General features: G+C 40.6%; 6 protein-coding genes across 6 annotated transcripts; 3 read left to right on the forward strand and 3 right to left on the reverse strand.

Moving 5' to 3' along the window:
- Positions 1-581: 581 nt before the first annotated feature.
- LOC129602844 (GTP-binding protein Di-Ras1-like) lies at positions 582-2,863 on the reverse strand. Its single transcript, XM_055502007.1, has 5 exons — positions 2,381-2,863; positions 1,909-1,954; positions 1,364-1,712; positions 1,207-1,285; positions 582-1,087 (listed from the first exon to the last, which is right to left on the reverse strand). Exons 1-5 carry the CDS (start codon positions 2,628-2,630, stop codon positions 891-893), a joined length of 921 nt encoding a protein of 306 aa, XP_055357982.1. The 5' UTR covers positions 2,631-2,863; the 3' UTR covers positions 582-890.
- Positions 2,864-4,914: 2,051 nt separating this feature from the next.
- Positions 4,915-7,045, reverse strand: LOC129602736 (uncharacterized). The gene is made up of 3 exons (XM_055501869.1): positions 6,752-7,045; positions 6,163-6,636; positions 4,915-5,557 (listed from the first exon to the last, which is right to left on the reverse strand). Exons 1-3 carry the CDS (start codon positions 6,879-6,881, stop codon positions 5,211-5,213), a joined length of 951 nt encoding a protein of 316 aa, XP_055357844.1. The 5' UTR covers positions 6,882-7,045; the 3' UTR covers positions 4,915-5,210.
- Positions 7,046-7,874: 829 nt separating this feature from the next.
- LOC129602571 (serine/threonine-protein kinase RIO2-like) lies at positions 7,875-10,645 on the reverse strand. The gene is made up of 5 exons (XM_055501622.1): positions 10,446-10,645; positions 10,184-10,325; positions 9,641-10,022; positions 9,101-9,292; positions 7,875-8,657 (listed from the first exon to the last, which is right to left on the reverse strand). Exons 1-5 carry the CDS (start codon positions 10,509-10,511, stop codon positions 8,000-8,002), a joined length of 1,440 nt encoding a protein of 479 aa, XP_055357597.1. The 5' UTR covers positions 10,512-10,645; the 3' UTR covers positions 7,875-7,999.
- A 245-nt stretch (positions 10,646-10,890) lies between these two features.
- On the forward strand, positions 10,891-14,115 carry LOC129601665 (WD40 repeat-containing protein SMU1-like). Its single transcript, XM_055500528.1, has 12 exons — positions 10,891-11,129; positions 11,214-11,280; positions 11,380-11,523; positions 11,692-11,844; positions 12,037-12,187; positions 12,301-12,389; positions 12,487-12,627; positions 12,682-12,777; positions 12,881-13,008; positions 13,091-13,382; positions 13,675-13,827; positions 13,885-14,115. The coding sequence occupies exons 1-12, from the start codon at positions 11,104-11,106 to the stop codon at positions 13,981-13,983; spliced, it is 1,539 nt and encodes a 512-aa protein (XP_055356503.1). The 5' UTR covers positions 10,891-11,103; the 3' UTR covers positions 13,984-14,115.
- A 481-nt stretch (positions 14,116-14,596) lies between these two features.
- On the forward strand, positions 14,597-17,496 carry LOC129602667 (crossover junction endonuclease EME1-like). Its single transcript, XM_055501757.1, has 7 exons — positions 14,597-15,601; positions 15,896-16,084; positions 16,210-16,302; positions 16,365-16,480; positions 16,546-16,657; positions 16,774-16,889; positions 16,952-17,496. The coding sequence occupies exons 1-7, from the start codon at positions 14,723-14,725 to the stop codon at positions 17,301-17,303; spliced, it is 1,857 nt and encodes a 618-aa protein (XP_055357732.1). The 5' UTR covers positions 14,597-14,722; the 3' UTR covers positions 17,304-17,496.
- Positions 17,497-18,138: 642 nt separating this feature from the next.
- On the forward strand, positions 18,139-20,940 carry LOC129602678 (uncharacterized). Its single transcript, XM_055501779.1, has 3 exons — positions 18,139-18,583; positions 18,930-19,829; positions 20,160-20,940. Exons 1-3 carry the CDS (start codon positions 18,496-18,498, stop codon positions 20,753-20,755), a joined length of 1,584 nt encoding a protein of 527 aa, XP_055357754.1. The 5' UTR covers positions 18,139-18,495; the 3' UTR covers positions 20,756-20,940.
- The last annotated feature ends 399 nt before the right edge of the window (positions 20,941-21,339 follow it).

A 21,339-nucleotide genomic window follows, 5' to 3' on the forward strand; every position in this document is an offset into this window, starting at 1 on the left:
TCATATTTACCTCATCGTAAACTAATTAGGGTAGAAAGGATTAAAAGCACAGAACGTGCTGTCACGTGCTGTCGTTTCAACAACAAATTATGGCGAGAGGATCACCTTTGGCAGCTTATTCATCGGATTTCGAATGTGGGGTTATACAATTAAAGCCTCCAAAACGAGAACATGGATGCGTGTACTTTTCTTCCCGCAAGGCCCGCAAGCTTATATGCAGCGGTCATTTGACGGCGTGACCTTTTTTAGACGCTTTGTATCAGCTAAAGTGATTTAACCTTAGCGAAAACGTGACCAATATCTTAAATATTTTCCTTTGGATCAGACTATGCAGCCCCGTGCTTTATCAGAAAGGGATTGATAAATCTGTGCACATACGAAGGATTATCACATCAAGAACGTGGCAGATCAAATTTGCGCACATTATGCAATGTTACTTATCACTTCAAAGTACCTGCAGTACTTCAAAACTGTAAAAGACGTAATATGGGTTTTTCCACAAGGTTAATGTGTGAATATTAGCAAAGCATGCCGATAATTGACTCGATATTACATAAAAGTAATTTTATTTTGCACTGGTTTTTTTATGGAAACACATAGTGTTCACTACTCAAAATAAGACAAAGATTTGCAGCATGCAGAGCTCTATTGCAAGCCAATATTGTAAGACGTTTGTAAACTAATCTGTAACAGACAAAAGGATGTCATATTAGCTGCTGATATTTTAAAACAGTGGAAAAATTTTCCACTTAAACAATATATATAATAATTCAACAGACAATTAACCCTGCATTTATCAAAGATGAAAAAAGTCGATCGACTTATCACAGACATAAACAATAACGGTACTTGTGAACGGACAAGGTGAGATGGCGATCAAAGTATACAGGTCATGTAATAATACATTCGTCATCATCGGCAACGGGCAGTGATTGACCACGAAATTTACTGAGGAGTTTCGGTGAGCCGAACTTAACGGAATTGGTGCGGAGGCCGGCGGGAGCAGAATGGATGCGTGCCAGTCCCCGGCTCACACGTTTGACGACCGTATTTCGCGGTAAGCGCAGCTTCAATCCCAACAACAACTCTGTAAGAGCAGGGGAGAAAATAAACGGAAGTAATGATTAGGGTGGTTATTGTTCGATAATCCCGCTGTGCACGACAATAACGCGGACATTATTGTGCTTACGTATATATGCACCCTACCTTTAAAGCAGTCCTTTACGCCGTAATCATCCTTGGCGCTGGCTTTGACAATCCCACAATTCTCCCAGTCGCATTTAACCTAAATGAATAAAATACCGGTTTTTATTACTGTTCTCAATACGGTGTAAACATGATAAACACAGGTTTTTCGCTTTACCAGAAACTGCACATAATTGACATCCACCACGCATTCCGCGGCCGGCAGATCCATCTTGTTGCACACGACAACGGTCGGTATAATGCTGCACTTCTGTTCATATTGTTTAATGCGAATGATTTCCTGGTGAATACTTTTAACACGTTCCAGAGATTCTTCCGAATTTACACCAAATACTAGGATAAACGCATCGGCTTGCCGAATGGCTACTTCCTGCATGGCGGGAAAATTATGATAACCCGATGTATCTAAAATTTCGGCAGTCATCTGTACACCACCGATGGAATAGTCAACACGCTGCATCTCGTCAGCAGACGGCCTCGACGTAGATGTACGCTCAGTAGGAAATCTGTTGAACATCAACATATTTTTGAAAGTTACGCATTTTACAATAATTCAATGTCGATACGGAAGAAAACATGGACTGCATTTTATTTAAGTATTAGTGCACTGCCAACATTAATGGCACATTCAAAACATAAAAGCGGCCACTAATATGGACAAGCGTCAAGATCTGTCGGTAAAAATCATTTTATTTGGCTTACCTTTTATGCATAAAGCGAGATAATATGGATGTCTTTCCAACTTGACCTAGTTAAAGAAATTGCAAGGATGATTAATAAGTACAAATTGATGAATTTCACTTATTTGAGCGTTACTTTTTTAAATTACCCACACAGTAACCCAGCTTTCGTCTCGACAGTTGTTTGTTATTATACGTTACACGATAGTTATCAAATTTAATAGAGCGATTAACCCCCGAAATTTAATTTTTTATCATAATTATTATCGCAAATATTTTTATTACATACATGCATTTCATCCATCACGGATCATTTTACCGATAAGACCTTGAAGTTTTACAATCAGAAGTTGACATATGAACAAAATTTTATAACATTTTATCGCTAGTGCTATTGCAATTGTACATATGTTAATTAGAAATGTATAAACTGCATATATATTAATGCAATTTCATTTTGTTCCAAAAGCCATCTCGAGAAACAAGTTGCTCACCAGCTCCAAGTATCACTACTCTCCAACAACGTTTGGGTATAACGATGCTGTTAGGACTTATGGGCAGGGTCCCTTCACTGCGTGCTTCGTGGACTAATGCTAAACGACTGGGATGTGGTCGCACGCTGGCAGTCCGCATGCGCTCATCCAGTGGACAGTTTGACTTCACATTGCTTGGCATTCTGCGTAGTTTTATATGCGATTCACTTTGGGTACGGCACAAAAACGGAACTGGAGGTGGACGAGACATACAACAAGTCAATGAGATGGCAGGGTACGTATTCCTTGTTTAGAATAGTCTAACACGACTGGCATATAAAGGTCAAGAAACGCTCCCACAAAACACTTGAATCCGTATTGATACCAGAATCACCGACATGCAAACATGTTCTCACAGTGGTTAACACCTAATGCTTAAGCTACAGCAGCCACCGAAAGATATGCCGAAAATGAATAATGCTCTTCTGGAATATTCCTTATAAACATTTTGGTATGTGTAATGCATGTCGGTGAAGGATTCCTTGGAATTCCGTCCGTATGTCGCATGACTCTAATGTCGCACCTCTTCGCATACGTACTCCTAGTGTAAATTTGGTAACACTAAGATCCTGTAGGATGAAGTACGTGTACATATTTGTACGAGATGCACCCGCTTTGTGGGAGCATAAACTCCACCTAAATTGTGGAATATGGACTACGTGGACCTGCTTTATTTATTGTAAATGTATGGTCGTGAACAACTACGTACTTGTACAGGTACGATACCATACTTTGCAGTTGTATGTACAATATAATACGCATGATGTCGCAATTTGACCGCGCAGAGCGGAAGCAGAAATTATCCCGTATTATGATTATCCGAGCTATAGCCAGGTTTCGGACAACGTCATGCAATATAACCTATAACCATGCAATATCAGAAAAATTCTTGTTCACATTGTCAGACGAACGTGTAAAGCAAAGAGTTCCAGGGTCCCATAGTTATAATAAAAGAATCGACAGTAATAACACTAAACAATAGGATTATTCTATAGTTCAGTAGTTGCTCTTCGGATGTGTCTTGAAATTAGTGCGACCGACCCGTACTTTCTTTGATGTTATATGTTTTGCAATCGTTTTAAAGTTTCATGTGCTTACAATTGTTGCACTTCCCACTTCCAAATATATATATATATATATATATATATATTATATGCATATATATGCTAGTTACCTAGTGTTTCGTTTTGAGTCGGTTTATATATATATATATATATATATATATATATATATATATATATATATATATATATATATATATATATATATATATATATATATATATATATATATATATATATGTAATAATGATCCACCGATCGGAAGATAATAAATTATAAAATTGTTGTCCTACAGCACTATAGACAATACATAACTGCTACATCATGAAAACTATTGTCGCGTGATTTCTCGATTAATAAATTTAGGAGACCACTATCGTTTTGTGGATGTTTTGCATTTTCTGAATTGTGTTGTTTTTAGTACGTAATTTATGTACTGGCACCGTCGTTGCTGTCGTTGTTGTTGACGTCCTGCACGTAGAGTAAGTCATCGGTGCGCTGCGGCTGTGCTATACCAGATGCAAATGCTTTATTCAGAAACGAAGAAGCGAGTGATTGCACTACATACTAATAATAATTATTACCTCATTATTTGGAAAATTGCAAACCTTAACTGTTACATCGAATTCTGATAACCGTACACGACGTGCAGTGACACGTCGCCGACGTTGATTTCAGTAATTCAGCAAAATTGCAGATGCATAAAATCTGGGAGAGGCGAATCTGGGAAACATACAGCTGTGAGGTCCATAAATTCCACATATAGCATAAGGTAATTTACTGTTCCTAAGTCATATTTACAATTTGTCTGATGAGTTCGATTTCTTTAAATTTCGGTAAAGAGCGGGGTAACCGGGACAAATTACAAACGTCACCATAATGCATGGGGTTGGATTTTGACGAATTGCCACTGTGCATTTTTAATACAGCGTGTCGCATGACCGGCAGGCGTGTTTGCCGACATGGTTAGTCGGCTGATTTTAATGATACGAAATTGTTTTAAAGTAAATTATTACTTTTGTCATAATAAAGAATTTTCCAGCATCGCGCTCACTGTGTTTCGATGGCGAGCCAGACGGTAAATTCAACGCAACAAATCGCAGCGATTAAAAGCACCTCACAATCAGATCCAGTGCTTACAGTAAGCTATAATCATGCTGTAGAAGTCGAAAAGCGAATCGGCATAGCCACAGAACAGTGTTCCCAACGCAGATTTACTTATCTTTCAAATGCGGACAGCGCAAACGCTACTGTCAGATATCAGATTCTCATCATACGATCCCATTCACATGATTCTGGTAAGGTAGTCAGGTACGGTTACGTACCACATTTGCTACCCTGTTCTGCAGATTCCCATTCAGAGAATGCCACTGCCAGCATGAAACACCATGGAATAGAATGCGCGTGTGTGCTAATCCGTACAACCCAGGGGCATGTGAGGATTTAATTTAAAAAATGAATAGTCCTATTGACGCACGTTCCTAAAATACAATCTGTTCAAGTAAAATGAAATCGGAGCCCTATACATATCTTCCAAATGACATGTCCAATCAATGGGAAAATTTCCCGTGTCGACTCAGAAAGGATTATACTGTACACCCCGAGATAACCTACTTAAAAGGTCAGGCTTATTTTGGACTTGCAATCCAGAAGCCATGAAATTCTAACAGGAAAACAATTCCCAACATACAATGCGTTTAAAACTAAAAAGGCAACATCGAACGTTCTGCTTAAACAGGAATGGCGTCAACGATTTCCTCTCCGTCCAGATCGAGATCGTTGGCTGATTTCTTCCCATCCAGGATATCCCCGTCGAAGCGAAACTGAAAGTCATCCAGTTTCTTGCCCATTCGCTGACAGTAGCGCTGCATGAATACGCTCAAAGGCGCGCGCCGGTCCACGTCAATCTGGATACGGTTTTTGGATGTCACAGACTGAACACTGAGTATAATTTTGTGTTGGGCCGGTATGGTTGCATTCGCACTCGACACTGTTGAATCTTTGAGCGCGGCTTGGAAAAGACGTTCACTACCGATATCCGTTAACAAGTCGAACGGGCTGACGGAATGTGAAGGATCTACAAACAGGATAAAAATATCGCATAATAGTATGAATAAACAAAAAAATGTTATAGACAAGGCAGCGCCATATAAAGGACTGCAAAAAAGAAATTACTATATAATATTCGCAAACGTGGTTCAGTTCTATTATTTCTGTTTCCATCTTAAGTCATCGGAAGTCGTCTTACGGAAGAGAAATAAAGCCGTCCATCTACAAAATCCGGATGATACAAACTTGCACAGCTTAAACAGAACCTGACATGAGAGGATTACGTAGAACCGCCAGTTTAGCGCATTCACCAACTCCATCATGTTTCGAAACTTTGATTTTCACCAATAGTAGTACGCATTGCGCAGAAAATAATTTTTTTAAAAATGTAATCAGATTATCAGCACAGCAAGATTAGCTTTTACTAAATTACAAACGGGTAAGTAGCCAACTTATTCCGAATACCTGTGGCATGTCAATATAAACTGAAAAAGTGCACATAACATGTTATAAATTATTGCTGTTAAAAATACCATCAAAGCAATGCAATGCGGGATAATAAATATATTTCATTTTTTGCCATGCTTTTGAGCCGACAGCCTTCAGCCTGCTCTACCAGCAATAATCACTCACCTGAATTGCAAAAGATGATGATTTTCTCCACTTCGGTCTCCATTATCTGCGCCATCTTCACAAATATATCCTGCATGGATTCCGATGGCAGCAGAGAGAACTTGTTCCGTCTCCCTTTCCATATAACAATCACTCGTTCATGCAAGATCTTCGGATCCGACGTGGAAGACGTGCAGCTCACTGCAGGCTCAACAATAATTTCGTTGGAGCATTCTCCTGTGTCATCGTCCGCCAAGGCTTTCAGCAACTGTTCGCGTGCGCGCTTGGCAGCTTCCACTTTCTTCTCGGAAGACGCACGTGCTGCTTTCTGCGCTTTCGTCAATTGGGGTCTGCGCTTTTTCTGCTTGTGTACCTCTTCCAAAAACTCGCAGTCATCGTCTTCCTCAGTCAACAACGATTCATCATCTGGTGGTGTGATTCTGGCTTTTTTTCTGGGACTTATGGGAGTGCTACAGGCCTTGATCTTTACAGATTCTGTAAAAGTCCTTGTAATCAAAGACTCGTCTGCTTCAAAAGAAATCGGCCCAGGGGAAGTGGGTTACAAAAAACTACAAAATATCGTACTCGATAGTCCCCGTATTAAACCCACCTGGATTCGCTTTTGGTGCAGTCACACGGATGTTCTTTTCGTTGACAACTGATAACGCTTTGGCAGTCAGATCCTTAATACTGTTCTTCCCAATGAGTTTCTTGATACCATATGCCTCGTATGCTGGCATCTTCAGTTAGTTTTCAGTTTCTTCAGTTAACTTCGTCGCCTCTTCAAGAGAAATAAGAATAAAAAGGAGAATTAAAAATTACGAAAACTCCAGAAACTGGTGATGAGATCAGTTTCAAAACTCTTGAATCTTGATTCTTGATTTTTACTTTCCATCCGTCCAACCCCAGGATAACTAAAATAAAATTTTAAACAAGCGCCGGCTAGGGCGGTTACGCTTTCGACACTTCTTTCCCGCTTGTCGTTTTCTGATGCCGTTGGTTACGGTAAAAGTGTCGCATTTCCCAGAAGGCAGAAACACCCGTGCGAGCTGGAGCGACGGCAGCGCAGGCCGAACAGGATGAGGTCAGTATAAAGTACTGTACCAGGATATGACGAAGGATAGGACTACCTGTCCAGCGCTTTGGGATTCTAAACTCTGGATCTTTCGTACCGGAAGCTTATATCCAGGCCAAGGAAACGGATAAGAACATACGATAAGAAGGCGAGGCACGACTGTACGAGCAACGGAATAAATATCTACACCACGGGATCAGTATGATATAAAAATTCAGCGTGAAAACGTGGCTTCCATTTAGGCTGCAGGGGAGCAGCTCCGCCGGGAGCACATTTAGGTCAGTTGTTCTGTTCTTCCTGTCTGCTGATTCATATGTACGATATGATGTTGACTGCTCTTTTATAATTCTTTTCGTGCGACTGTGCGAGTAGAGAAGCACTGAAGATAAACCCATAATTCTGTATGTACGAGTTTCAGGAGCATGCACAAGTTTTCAATGATGCTTTTGCTGCCATATCCCGCTGCGGATGACAGAGAGCCAGAGACGTACAGCGGTAAATACGAGCACGTATACTATTATGTGGCAATTTATGCCTACTCACAGTCAGAGCAACTTTGCCAGCTCTGTATAATTCTATAAATCACTAATTAGCGATAGCAATGCATTACTGATTACTCATACATTTCCAATTTTCCACCTATAGTTCTGTTTTAAGAATGGAAGTCGTTCACTTTTTTACTTCTCAATTTTCACCATAAAACCAGCAACAACAAAGAGTGTTGTTAAAATCTAATAAGCTCGGAATTTCGATTGTCCATACTGCTCGTGGTGAGTAAGTATTCTATATATCCCACACCGGACACAACTTAATTGCATCTGCATTCTCTCGTCGCTGTCTTGTCACGGCGCTGGCTTCCCCTTTAGCTCGAATTCGGCGTCGGTGTTGCTTATCACGCTGCTGCAAGCTTTTCTTCACTCTTGCGCGGACATAACTTGGATCAAACACCTTTTCTTTTCGGCCAGACGCAGCTTCAGTCGTCACAGATTCTTCATCTGATAATTGTTGTTCTTCTGAACACTTGAGGGGTTGTTCTCCGGCATCGTCTCCGGCACCCGAAGTACCCTTAAAATATCGATCCATTTTTGAAGCTAAAAGAGGATCGTTCTGCAGATGATTCACATCCGATAAGCTGACAAAAGTAGCGCTATGCTGATTATCAGGCATTTCTTCTCCATCCGATCGCTCATAATTCTCTCGCTGTTCAGTGCATTCTTCCTTTTCTTCTTCTTCTTCAGACTCTTCACTACCAGAACCGTTTTCGGGAAGGATTTCTTGCAGCAATTTCTTATCCATATCTCGCGTGAAGCCACTGGCAGCAACTTCTTCATCCAGGTTATCTTCCCGGTGAATGTCGGCAAACGTCGGATACGATTCACTTTCAAAATTGAAGCGTTTCCGGAAGAAATCGCGGATACAGTTTACATCACGATCGAAATACCTGCACAATATGAGAAATGTCAAATCAAATAATATGCACATACACTTATACACTAACCTTGATGTACAAGTACTAAAACTTCTGCAGTGTATCTGTACACCAATAAATACACCAAGCAGGAAGCATCAGGAAACAAGCTAACCAAAATTCGATTTTTAGAAAACTGCACGACTGTGTGCACTACCAGGACGCCGAGCGACCTAAAGTCCTTTTTACGAAAGCAAGGTACTTTTTCCAGAACTATTGACTGACCACAACCATTAAAGCAATCGGACAAAGATACATAATAATATCCAGAGAGGCATGACATCAAATCTGATTTCAAAACGCCTATAAGATGCAAAACAATAAACTACCCTAAAAGCTCCAAAAAATTCTTTATACAAAAAAGACGCCTTTTGCATGTTACTGATACATTTTACACAACTAATACGAGTACTTACGCTTGCGCATTGGGATGCGATGTTGATATCATCTGTGGAAAATCGATGAGGGTGGGTTCATCTTTATTGTTTAGGAGAAGATTAAACTCGTTGAAGTCGCAGTGGATCAAGCCGTGATCAGCTAATTTCACAATCAAGTTCATCAGTTTGTCGAATAACTCATCCGGATGTTCAATGCCATGTACTTGACACCTGAAAAAAAACATTAACTATAATTATTAAAAACATAAATGGCGGGAAATATTTTACCACAAGTATTACTGATCCAATGCAACAAAAACTATGAAGATGCGTACAACTGCGAAAGACTGTAGAAATTACTTCAAAAAACTGTATAATATTCAAGGGCGTACGGCAATAGCCAACTTAAACAGCAAGAATAAAACAAAACAATGCAACCTGCAGGTAATTAATGAAAAATTAAAACAAGTTCAAAACTGACATGTCTTTGTTAAGCAGACACTACTTAAAGTTGAAACTTCAATTTCCTTCCCGTAGCTCGAAAAAAAGCTGAAATCGGAAAAGGCTTTATAAACTTACAGCGGATATGCATCACCAATCAGCTCCATAACCACGCAGTGTCGATTGCAGTCCACCGGCTTGGGAACGGGAAAATTGCGATCATATAACGCTTTCATAAAGGCAAACTCTTTCAAAGCCGCTAATCGCGACAGATACAGCCAGGATGCATTGTTACGATGCTTCAGATAATCGCGCTTCTCTTTCAAACGACGAAACGATGTTCGACCTAATCGATGAATTTTCAGCGCCAGACGTCGTCCTTCTTGATCCTGTACTACATATATATCCGATTCTTTGCCTACACCAATCTGGCTGCCAAATCCTTCCACAATATTCCTAGCCGAGAGCGTCTTCAAAGCCAGATAATCATAACCAGTATTTGTCAGCCGGAAACCGTCAGCTGTAATAGGAAAAACAAAAATACGGTATCACCAAACTTCAGATCGTGCCTGTTCATTAATTAGATTAGGATTAGTATTTAATTGTGAAAATTTTAGGATTGTAGCACAATGCAAGCGGACAGGACAAAATATTGCCAATTAGAAGCAAGTACGTGCTTACCATGTCTCCCGCGTTCGTAAACTACCAGCTTATGCTTGATGAGCTCGCGAAGCAGCTTATGACAGCCTCCGTGCTTCAAAGCTGCGATGGCAGCCACGAGCGGTCCGGGAACGAGCTCATGGTTTTTCATACCCATTTCCACCTAAACAATGAATGGATCAACATATAAAAATAGAATAATACTTCATCCCTGACTCTGTCGCTGGCGAAAACGGGAAAGCCATCCTATGATCAAGCAGCCATGAGCAGCCTTTACCCTTACCGCCGTCAGAACTCGAAAGTCCTCGGGTGTGAGAAATTTCAGAACAACCACGTTCAACTTTCCCATATTGACTTTTAAATAAAGCCGAACTGTATTATTTGCAGACTGTGTAAGGCGAAACTATTACGTACTGAAATCCGAAAACCCCTGGAAAAGTTTTAAAAGACTAAGAGCTTGGCAGCTTTTTGAAATTACTTAAAATCGTTAAGTTCAGCCGAAACTCAAGCGGGCAAGCTTGCGCAGCTGCACGCTGCCGACGTGCAAATGCGCACGGGTTTTCTGCACTTACAGGGTAAACGGTAAACAAAACCAGCTGGAAAAAATTAATAAAGTTAAATTAGTTAAATTGTTAAAAGTACTTAACTGGTAAAAGTTTTAAATGAAATGAATTTTTCTGACTCGTGATGTTTATCTGCCTGGGTACAGTTGAGTTGCTGAGAGATCCATTCACGCTTGATATGATGAGGATCCGCTGCCCGATTTTTCTTTGACTTCTCATCGTTAGAGCATTTGATTTCCGTTAGCGCTGGACATCAGTCTTCAGACTTCTGAGTGTATTCTGCCGCCAGTGGAAAGGACGCAACTGAAAATCGTGAAAGACAACTAGACAAGTGCGCCAGCATTTAGAGAAGCGCGCCGTGTAGGAAGCATCTCCATTATGTCCCAAGAAATAGAATCCGCGGAGTATGTTGTTTCTGCAATCCTTGTGTTGTCGCCACCCGAAAATGTGATAAAAAACATCTCAAATATCCTGTTGTTTTGTTGCAGCATTGTCCGTCTCGTATTACAATTTTTAAAGGAGAATAATCTGATGAGGACCTATCAAACTCTCCAGGTAAGCCTAAGGCATTGTAAAACTAGTGGAAATTTTAGCATTACTTTATAAAGTTTTTAGAGATTTTTAATAACTTAACATTGTTTTGTGTGTTTGAAGGACGAAACCAGTATTAGTTTAAACACCGTGGAGAGTATCGAGTCTTTCGTTACGGAAATCCATCAGGGACACTGGGATACCGTGTTGAAAGTTGTGCAACCATTGAAGTTGCCTGACAAGAAGCTTATGGATTTATACGAGCAGGTGCGCGTTTCTCCACTTGTGCTTCTCTTTCCCAAATTTTTTTATTAACTGACCAGGTGGGTCAGTCTGTATTGACTGTTATTTCATCTTGCGCTTCTAATTTTTGCTACAGCTTAGGATGTATGCGACAATTTTTTCAGTTTTATTAATTTATTTCTGCTTTTTCAGATTGTAATTGAGCTGATAGAAATGCGAGAACTTGGTGCTGCCCGTTCCCTGCTCCGTCAAACGGAGCCCATGTTGAAGCTAAAAGATCTTGATCCAGACCGCTATATGCGACTGGAAAATGTCTTGGGAAGAAATTATTTTGATCCAAAAGAGGTGCGAGCGCGCTTTGTTTATTCCGCTGCTCAAGTCATTCTCGCCGTATCGGTATCAGAATAACGAATATCGATCGCATTGTGTGGAAATTTGAAATCCAGGCCTAATGCATGTTGCGTATAAAGGCAGTTCTTTTTTGGATTAGCCGTTGCCGCGCTGGGCGAAGTATTTCTACAGTTGGGTTTTACGCAGGTTTATCCGGAAGGTGGAAGTAAGGATAAGCGGAGAGCAGCTATTGCGCAGTCGCTTGCCGGAGAAGTCTCGGTCGTTCCACCAGCCCGTCTCTTAACGCTTCTGGGTCAGGCTTTGAAATGGCAGCAAGTTCAGGGACTTCTTCCGCCAGGTAGGTTCTGTTTTGCTCTGTCATTTTTCGTGAGGTTTAATTTTGTACTCCCAAGTGCCGAATTTATTTCAATTTATTTTGCTTGGTAGCGGTGTAATGATATGCTTTTTCAGGTGTCCAGTTAGATTTATTTCGGGGAAAAGCTGCTGTTCGGGAACAAGAGGAGGAAACATACCCTACGCAGCTGTTTAAAGCCATTAAGGTATTGACATTTTTTTAAATTTGCTGTTTGAAAGCACCGTTCATGCCTGTTATTCATCATTATTGGTAATTATTATCTTACATCTGCTCGGTTTTAGTTGGGAAGCAAGTCTTATGCCGAATGCATCAAGTTTTCTCCGGATGGAATGTGTATTGCTACAGGAAGTTTTGACGGTATTATTGAAATTTGGAACTATCTCACTGGTAAACTCCGGAAGGATCTCAAGTATCAAGCTAACGTAAGTATCCTGAGATGCTTGTGTTCGTTTTAATGGTAACGGAAAGTGGTTTAGGACGCACCGATGATGATGGATGCAACCGTACTAGCACTGGCATTCAGTCGCGACATGGAGATGCTTGCTAGTGGAGACAAAAATGGAAAAATATTTGTAAGATGGAAAAATATTTTTTTTCGTAATTATTTCATGTTCTTTAACCCAGTTCTCTGGTGAGTTCGCGAAAATATTAAGAAAAACCGATTTTTGTTGTCAGATCTGGAAAGTTCAAACTGGACAGACCATTCGAAAATTCGATGCGGCGCATTCCAAAGGTGTCACTAGCCTGGAATTCAGTCGGGATAATACCCAGATCCTTTCCGGTTCCTTCGATCATACAATGAGGTAAAATTGTTTTACCTACACATTTCGACTCGTACAAAATTGTGATTCCATTTCTAACTGTGCCGTATAAATTTGATAACAGAATCCACGGGATGAAATCCGGCAAGATATTGAAAGAATTCAGGGGTCACACGAGTTTTGTTAACGACGTACATTTCACCATTGATGGCCACCATGCCATCAGTGGAAGCTCTGATGGATCGATCCGTGTATGGTCAGCACGAACGGGGGAATGCCAGCACACCTTTAAGCCGCTGACAAATTTGGCCATCGAAGTTCCCATTAACAGTATTCACCTGAATCCCAAAAATACTGAACAAATCATAGTCTGCAATCGCGCCAACACGTTAACCATCATGAATCTGCAGGGCCAGGTTAGTGCACCTGTGGAGAATAGTATTAATTCTAGATTGTGAGAAACTTCGAATTTTAACAAACAGTATTTTTTATTTTGTCTGTTAATCGCTACAAAACATTTCTTTCATTTATAGCGTAATGTATTCGGTGTTGTGCTACTGAAATTCGACTCAGATTAGAAAATATGGCAAAGGGGTTTATTTTATAACTACTCTAGCTGATTTCCGAAAGGGTTTCTAATGCACGAATCTCTGATTCGCTGAACGTATGAGGTACGTTTTTCTTGTTTATTCATCCGGCTGTTTTCAGATAATACGAACACTGACTAGTGGTAAGCGAGACAAGGGTGATTTTGTTTGCGCTGTCCTTTCCCCTCGAGGAGACTGGATTTATGCAGTGGCAGAGGACGGTGTGATGTACTGTTTCAATGCCTTAACCGAAAAACTGGAACGAACATTAACGGTATAAAAGAGCCTCTTATCGAACTGCAGCTTTGTTGTTTTACTTCCCTTCTTTTAGGTCCATGATAAGGAAGTTATTGGTGTATGCCACCATCCGTTCCAGAATGTAATGTGCACATATAGCGCCGATGGAATTATTAAATTATGGCGTCCTTGAGATTTTGTGGTTGTTGTTTATTGTTGGGGTGGATGTATTGTTATTTTTATTTTATTTTGTACGAGTAATATGCCGTTAACAGTAAGAAATTCTCAGTGTGGATTTCACACTGTCATTGAAAACCCGAACCAGTTCGAATTTTGTTGTACTTGCTGCTTGCACTTCCTTCGATATTTTGTTGGCAGTTAATCGTGAGTTGTGAGTAGAGAAACGCTTTAGAAAACTCAACGAAAAACTGTTTGAGCAGTCACTGTGTAATGTGTTTTTTAAGTTTAGGTTTGTAGTAAGCACTAAGCACTACTTTGCAAATGATGCTCCAACATCAAAAGATTTCAAATACTACTTCACCTGGAAAAATTATGTGCGAGCAATCTATGAAATAGTTATTACAGTTATTTTATAAAAAATAAAATAGATGCATGCGGGATTTTTTTCTCACAGTTGTGAGAAGTGAGAAAAAAAATTGGGGAATGAGTTGTTACAAGTACTCTCAAATTTTACTGTGGTTAACAGCCTGTCGCAAAGTCAACCTACCACAGAGCCGTGGCTTTAACACTGCGGTTATTGGCAGTCTGACAATGCAGTAGTTTTTTGACTAGGCAAAAGTAAAACAAAGAATGTCCAACTACAGCTGAAAGCCTGAAAAGCCAAACCTTTTCGATGCAAAGGCACGTTTTATGCTCTATTTGATGATCATGCTGGATTGTAGTCTTAATGAGTGCCGTGCTAATCTGAGATAATGGGCGACTGTTCGGACAGCGATATCGAATGCATTTCCGACACATACAGAATTCCTGAACCAGTTTCTTGCCCAGATGTGTTGCTGGCGGGTTCCAGTGGCGATTCCTCCAGCTCTGTGGTCCTTCTGTCGGACAGCCCCTTCCGTCCCCTTTCTGTTCCTTCAAGGTCGTCTTCCGCTGACCGACTTCCAGTTAGTAAGAATGCCCGCGGAGACCCTTCGGATGTGGAAACAGAGGAACCGTGGATGGAACTGTTTGGATCGACAGAGCAGCGCACAGGCAGACGAAATCTGTCTCTGTTGGCCACTCCGAACCCAGCCGATGTGGCTATAGCTTTTGACGATGACTTTGATCCCGAAATATTATTTTTTGATCCGTCTTCGCCATTGAAAGAGACCGCTGCCAAACAGGCCTTGATATTGCCAACAAACGAAAACTGTTTGCAGTTTTCTGATAATTGTGGGCTTGATTCAGCATTAATCTCACCCGAAAAGGATAAAACAACCAAAACTGGCACTAAGCCTACTTTAGATGAAATTAAGAAGCGTTTATCCGGCAAAAAGCCGAAGATAAAATCCACCAGAGTCGATCTGGAAGTGCGGATTGGCGAAGAAAATAACGATATTTCTCCTGTCACTGCGCCGAAAAAGATTACCAAGAAGCGCAAAGAAACTGATGACGATTTCGCAAGAAGGCAAGAAGAGCTGGCGGAAAAGAGAAGAAAGAAAGAGGAAGAAAAAGCAGTAAAACAGGCCGCCAAAGACGAGCGCGAAAAAATACGTAAAGAGAAGAAGCTGGAAAAAGAGGCATCCAAACTGGAACGAAAAGCACTGAAAGATGCTTGTCGACCAATTCAAGGCGGAGAAAACAGCCTGAAGGTTAGTATTCAGTATGTTCTCTTGTGTTTATATTGTTTTCGAATTATTTGGTAGATTTTTTCCGAACATATAATTTTTACTATTTTGTATTTTTCGCTATTTCGAAGACTGTTAAGGATAAGCAGCTGTAGAAGTACTTAAGTACTGCTACAATGTTTATATTGCAGTAACAAGTTAACAACACATGCAGTACATTATAAACAGTAGTTTTATTTTATATTTCCGGCAATTTTGCATGTTCTTACATCGTTTCTGTAATTTCTATGGCAGTGTTTGGTTGTATTTTTGCAACAGCATGTGACGGCTTACATTCCGACCGGTATTTTCGAAGCATTTGGAAGGACTGAATTGGAGAATTTATTGAAGGATGAATGCCAGTGTTTACGCTATGAGGAAACAGATGATTTCGATACTTGTGAAGTCATCTATTGGAAGCGAGAGCATATTACCGCATCGGTGGAACGTTCGGAAACCAGTGTCGCGGTATGATTTACAGTATAATACCCGAGTAGTATTTGAAATTTTTTAGATGTACAATTGTAGATTTACTTTGCTTTGCCCAAGGAATTTTTTATTGGATATAGCCCATCCCTTCTGGATGTTTGTAGATAAATAAAAGCGTAGAACACAACCAGGAAAAACATGTCATCATACAAGTGGGAAAAAAGAATTTCGTATCGATGGTTGATTTGTACCGGCAGGTGAGTGCGCATTTTTTGTCGGTGTTTTATGCTGTCTATCGTTATGGTTTTGTATTACGTAGGTGAACCCTTCGACTGATAGAAGGGAAACTCTGGCAGCCTTCGTAAACAAATGGAAAAGTAAATATCCAGACTACAGACTATATTTTTTTGTGTACGGAATGGAAAAGTATTTTCGGTAAGCGGTACTCTTATTATGCCGGTTTTGCTATTTTGATTCTGACTATTGGGAACTCCGTCTAGCAATCAACTTAATAATTTGGCTCATGGAGATAATCGACCGGCACGAGCAAAACCAATTCGGAAGTCTATTGCCGATATTCCTTATAACATTACATACGATGATGTTGAAAATGTGAGTTTTCTCTTGCAAAACGCCAGTTAAAACCAAAATGCCATCCATCGTTTTTGTAAATTCACGATGCCTTTTCGGTATTAAATACGTGTCGAATAATATTCACTTTGTTAAAGGCGATGATGGATCTTTTGTGCCGGTTCAACCTGAAAATTGACCAAATCGAAACGACAAAAGACTTCGCTCGGTATTTGATTACAATGCATAAAGCTGTATCGGAATTCCACTTTAAGTAAGTCCGCATCGCTTTTTGATACTTCTCTCGTTCCCGTAACGGAGATAATATTTTTTCAGGGCTATGAAGCGCCAACAGACGCATCTATTTGATGCACTGTCCGCAAATACAAAAACCCATGGCGTTACTGTGACGGACGACGCACTGGACGGATACAAAGAACTGTGGATTCGACAGTTACAGCAGTTTATGTTGATCTCGCGCGATGTAGCCTTGGCGATCGCTAATTTGTACGGATCTCCTCGCGTTCTCCTTAGTGCCTATGATGCTTGCTTGACGGATAAGGATCGGGAACGGCTACTTGAGAACGTCATTGTACGCCGGGGAACAGAGCGACGCATTGGGCCAAAAATGTCCCGAATGATTTGTAAATATATGTGCTCAAATGACGGGTGTGAAGTTTTACAATAAGTAATGCGCAAGCTAATACGTTGGTTATTTGTTGAGAACGCCTGCGTTTATATTTTTTTCCCATGATGCTACTATGCTTTTGCTTTGAATGAGCAGTTTTTTTCCGGAAGCAGTGGCTTTGGTTATATTTAAGTTTAAATTTGTTCCAGTTATTGGCATCGAGCAGTATTCAGTGTAGCAAAAAAACAAGCGCCCCGTGTTTGCGGTACCGTGTTCTTTATTAAATTTGAACAGTTACCTATTTTTAAAAATCAGTTCCAATAGATGCAATAAGAAATTATACTTATAAATAGAATACAATGAAAATATGAGTTTATATCTGTTCGTTATCAACGCATTATTGTTGGGAGATATTTACAGTACTGCATAGCTACTCGGATTGTTCTACTAAAACTATACTATCAGTTTTAACTTTTTATAGCCAGAGTGAGTTATCTGTTTTTCCCAGCCTAATAGTTTATAAATGGTGAATCAGTGAAAAGATTGAAAATTTACTGGCGTCCAGGCCGTATTGGGAAATCACAGCGTTAGTTGCGGTTTGGTAATTATCGGATGTTTCACCTTGGTTATCCATGTGTTTCATAAAGCTCGAAGTCTGAATCACTCGTGCGAAACATTTTTGGCCTATGTGAGAATGATAAGTCGCGCTTGAGTCATAATAAATATATAACTCTCCGTAATTTTTCCGGTATTATGTTGACGCCCACTCACAAAACTCGATTGCATCGTCACTAGACTAAAAACTATGCATGCGATATCCTGGATTTAATTTAGCATGGCTGACCAATATAACAGCATTTTAATTTGTTATGAATCAGTGGTAAAATCAGAGACAGGTGTTGATTTGCCGACACATGGCGACAATTAGCGCTTTAGGCAGATTGACGACGTGCTATAAGCGCAACTTCCGCTCACTAAATAAATTATTAAGGATGCAATCAATCAGGGTTAGTTGTAACAAAGTTAACTAATCGTTTTATGATTTTTGACCAACTGTTAACCAGAATAAATATACGCCGAAATGTTTTTGTTAGATTGTGCCTACTGAGAAAGCGGTGTATTCACGTTTGTTAGCGGCATTCTGCTTTTTTATAAATCGAGTGGTTACAGTTGTCGCTGGATGAATCTTGATGTTGTGTCGAAGAATTTGTATTCAGAAAATTTTGATCTCGTACAGATTTAAGTTCATAAAATGCGTGCGGAAATACCCATGTTTGCTGTATTGTTCTGTATTATGATCGTTCGTCCTTCTCAAGCGTTCTCCCTTTCGCGATCAAGACGTAAGTTCCCTGTAGGCTATAATTGTACGGAAATAATGGCTTCGCACGAACGCGTACATATGCTGATTATTGCTGATATGTATACATATTACATAAGATTAAAAAATTTACTACTCGCACTTCTTTTGTTGCGGAAATTGGTATTTATTAAAAAATTAAAAAATAGTAGGTATTAACTTGTTTGCTGTTGCGCAACATATTTACTTAAAATTTTCAGATTTCAATCAGTCGTTTTAGTTTAAACCGCAGTCGCACGTCATGTCTTGCTGACTTTGATGTAAGTATATAATTAAATCAATAAAAATATTAAGCTGCAGTAAAAATCAAATTTTGTACAACGTTGCAGGCGAAGAATCATTTTTTGACACGCCACCGGAAACTCTGGAAACTGCCATTGAAAAAAATCGTCGAAATCCTTTAGTATGTAACAGCGGATCTGGCATGCCGACTGATAACCAGCCAAATAATCAAGCTACGAATGCGCCATTCCGGAGAAAACCTTTCGTTTTTGTGAACAGCGCTACCGCCCAGGCTGGTCAGCAGCCGGTTCCCGCTCCTACATCGACAAAACAGCGACCACTAGCCCCTCAAAGGACCTTCACCAGAGCTGCTGTGCGGCCGCAAACAACAACTCCCGCTTCGACCGCCACGGCATCCACACCGCTGCCGTTTATTGATTTTAATTCAACCGACGGTGTCATTGTCATCATGCCGAACCAGTTTACACCGGAACCGGAAAGCAGTACCAGTGCAGCCGGAATTACCGGTTCACCGGTCAGTCAGTCTGATGGAAGCTCTCCGAATCGGAATGCACCGAATCCTAACTTCCCTGGAAATCTCATCAGACGACCAACACGTCCAGGATTGATGGTGACTACTTCGACACTGCCGCCGTTCATCGACTTCAACTCCACCGACGGCGTGGCTGTTATACTGCCAAACCAGGTTGTGCTGGATGGTACAAGCGGGCAGCAGTTCGCATCGAATGCAAATTTCGATTCTCTCCGCAATTCCTCTTTCAAAGCACAAGGAGCGGCGACAGGCGATGCAACCGCTGACGCGGCTAGTAACTTGCAATCAAATCAGTTTTCGAATCAGTTCCACACGGTGGACGGCTCAGTCGCACAGACCGGCAGCCATGCAGCCGGCACCGGAAGTAACGTCCAGTTGAGCGGTTCATCGCAGGCCAAAAGCAACGGAATGGCAGATAACCAACAACAGATGGTTGCGGTCCGGACAACCGATGGTAATCCTCGAACATTTTACTTACATTAATTTTGCTGCTCGTGAAAACGTATTATAAATTATTGAAAACTGTAATGCTTTTATTCGACAACTGCCAATTCGGTAAATATAATCAACCCGCGTTGGCAAAAACTACGAGTAAGTTACACACATGCCTGCACAGGCTGCACTACAGTGACTACACATGCATGTTACCTAGTTTTCCCCTAAATCATATGGCCTAGCAATGTTCTTCAAAATGGTTAAACATTCCTGGGTCGCATTAGCAACCCAGGAATGTTCAAAAAAATTAAAAATTCACGCAAAATATTTAGTTATTTTCTTCATTTAGGGAACATAATTTTGGTTCCCATGGATTCCACACACAATTCCCCGTCCGACGGAACATTTCTCCAGACCAACAATCAAGGCTTCCAATCAGCCGGCAACACCGTAGCTACAGGGAGTGGCACCGTGGGAACCGGTAGCGTCTCTTCCAATCAGGATTCGCAACTCCTAACCAACGATCTCGGTACCCAGTCTCAGAGTTCCAACACCGGCAGCGGCAATGGAAAAGATGTTCTTATAAAAGGTGCAGCGGTCAGCAGCTCCAACGGACAAAGTTCTCAGCAGAACTGGGCGGAGAACAGCCAAGGCATCGTGGGCTTACAGCGCGGAGGCAGTATGTGGCGGCAAGACAGTCAGCAGCAGAATTCTCAGGGAAAAGGCGGAGCCAGTGGTCAGGCTTTTGCTCCGGACGGTTCAGGTTCATCCGAACAAAATTCCCAAACGTTTACGGATAATCAAGGTACCCGTGTGCAATCGAACAGTAGGAGCCGAGCGACAGGACGGGGAGTAAAGATTTCCGGTGCATCGAATTCCGGCGGCAATCAAGGCGGATTTATCATGCGAATTCCGCTTAGTACGTCGTGGTCATTCGCTCGGTAATAATTCTGATTATATGTAGTGTTTTTCAGTTTGTATTCTTTGTTTGCTATCGGTTTTCTGCCGCTGACCTTTTTTAATAAATACCTCTACTCGTTTTTGTATGCTGATCTAAATATGTGCCCGTATCAGTTTATCTTCAAGCCGGTGAAAGATTCTTAATTTAAAATAAAATTCAAAAATAGCAACTGCTTGTTGTTCTGTGCGCATTTTCAGCTTCTAAGTTCACATAACTCAACACTATCACCACTTCTGCTGACGCTGTAGTGTTATTTTGTCAGACACTATAATATCAATACAGTAATATTTATTCAGTAAGTCGACACTTGCTACAGCAAATATAGATATGGTAATCATAATCATAAGTTATCAACGATAAAACTGGTGTATAATTATTAAATAATTTCTATGCAAGTACGCACTGCTTTTGATATCTAATTATTATATTTATACAATTGCATGGTTGAAACTATTGTCGCTGTCGTGGTACCGAATCCGATCATTAACCTATAAGTTCAGTCTGTTACCGTTTCGGTACATCTTTTATGACTTTTACAATGGAATTACAGTACCTTTTTGACCGCATG

This window comes from Paramacrobiotus metropolitanus, unplaced genomic scaffold (assembly GCF_019649055.1).
Source record: "Paramacrobiotus metropolitanus isolate TYO unplaced genomic scaffold, Prichtersi_v1.0 Parri_scaffold0000004, whole genome shotgun sequence".
In the NCBI taxonomy this organism is placed as follows: domain Eukaryota; kingdom Metazoa; phylum Tardigrada; class Eutardigrada; order Parachela; family Macrobiotidae; genus Paramacrobiotus; species Paramacrobiotus metropolitanus.

What these genes read in the sequence shown, in the direction of transcription:
- LOC129602736 (XM_055501869.1), bottom strand. Translation starts at nt 6,881, where the DNA reads ATGCCAGCATACGAGGCATATGGTATCAAGAAACTCATTGGGAAGAAC. An exon ending in TGCACCAAAAGCGAATCCAG is followed by an intron (nt 6,637 to 6,751) that starts GTGGGTTTAATA and finishes GGACTTTTACAG; the next exon opens with AATCTGTAAAGATCAAGGCC. An exon ending in CATCATCTTTTGCAATTCAG is followed by an intron (nt 5,558 to 6,162) that starts GTGAGTGATTAT and finishes TCCTGTTTGTAG; the next exon opens with ATCCTTCACATTCCGTCAGC.
- LOC129602571 (XM_055501622.1), bottom strand. Translation starts at nt 10,511, where the DNA reads ATGGGAAAGTTGAACGTGGTTGTTCTGAAATTTCTCACACCCGAGGAC. An exon ending in TTACGAACGCGGGAGACATG is followed by an intron (nt 10,023 to 10,183) that starts GTAAGCACGTAC and finishes TTCCTATTACAG; the next exon opens with CTGACGGTTTCCGGCTGACA. An exon ending in TCGCATCCCAATGCGCAAGC is followed by an intron (nt 8,658 to 9,100) that starts GTAAGTACTCGT and finishes CATATTGTGCAG; the next exon opens with GTATTTCGATCGTGATGTAA.
- LOC129602667 (XM_055501757.1), top strand. Translation starts at nt 14,723, where the DNA reads ATGGGCGACTGTTCGGACAGCGATATCGAATGCATTTCCGACACATAC. An exon ending in GGAATGGAAAAGTATTTTCG is followed by an intron (nt 16,481 to 16,545) that starts GTAAGCGGTACT and finishes AACTCCGTCTAG; the next exon opens with CAATCAACTTAATAATTTGG. An exon ending in GTATCGGAATTCCACTTTAA is followed by an intron (nt 16,890 to 16,951) that starts GTAAGTCCGCAT and finishes ATATTTTTTCAG; the next exon opens with GGCTATGAAGCGCCAACAGA.
- LOC129602844 (XM_055502007.1), bottom strand. Translation starts at nt 2,630, where the DNA reads ATGTCTCGTCCACCTCCAGTTCCGTTTTTGTGCCGTACCCAAAGTGAA. An exon ending in AGTAGTGATACTTGGAGCTG is followed by an intron (nt 1,955 to 2,380) that starts GTGAGCAACTTG and finishes TTCTTTAACTAG; the next exon opens with GTCAAGTTGGAAAGACATCC. An exon ending in TCAATTATGTGCAGTTTCTG is followed by an intron (nt 1,286 to 1,363) that starts GTAAAGCGAAAA and finishes TTATTCATTTAG; the next exon opens with GTTAAATGCGACTGGGAGAA.
- LOC129602678 (XM_055501779.1), top strand. Translation starts at nt 18,496, where the DNA reads ATGCGTGCGGAAATACCCATGTTTGCTGTATTGTTCTGTATTATGATC. An exon ending in CTCCCTTTCGCGATCAAGAC is followed by an intron (nt 18,584 to 18,929) that starts GTAAGTTCCCTG and finishes ACAACGTTGCAG; the next exon opens with GCGAAGAATCATTTTTTGAC. An exon ending in TGCGGTCCGGACAACCGATG is followed by an intron (nt 19,830 to 20,159) that starts GTAATCCTCGAA and finishes TTCTTCATTTAG; the next exon opens with GGAACATAATTTTGGTTCCC.
- LOC129601665 (XM_055500528.1), top strand. Translation starts at nt 11,104, where the DNA reads ATGTCCCAAGAAATAGAATCCGCGGA. An exon ending in ACAAAAATGGAAAAATATTT is followed by an intron (nt 12,778 to 12,880) that starts GTAAGATGGAAA and finishes TTTTGTTGTCAG; the next exon opens with ATCTGGAAAGTTCAAACTGG. An exon ending in TCATGAATCTGCAGGGCCAG is followed by an intron (nt 13,383 to 13,674) that starts GTTAGTGCACCT and finishes GGCTGTTTTCAG; the next exon opens with ATAATACGAACACTGACTAG.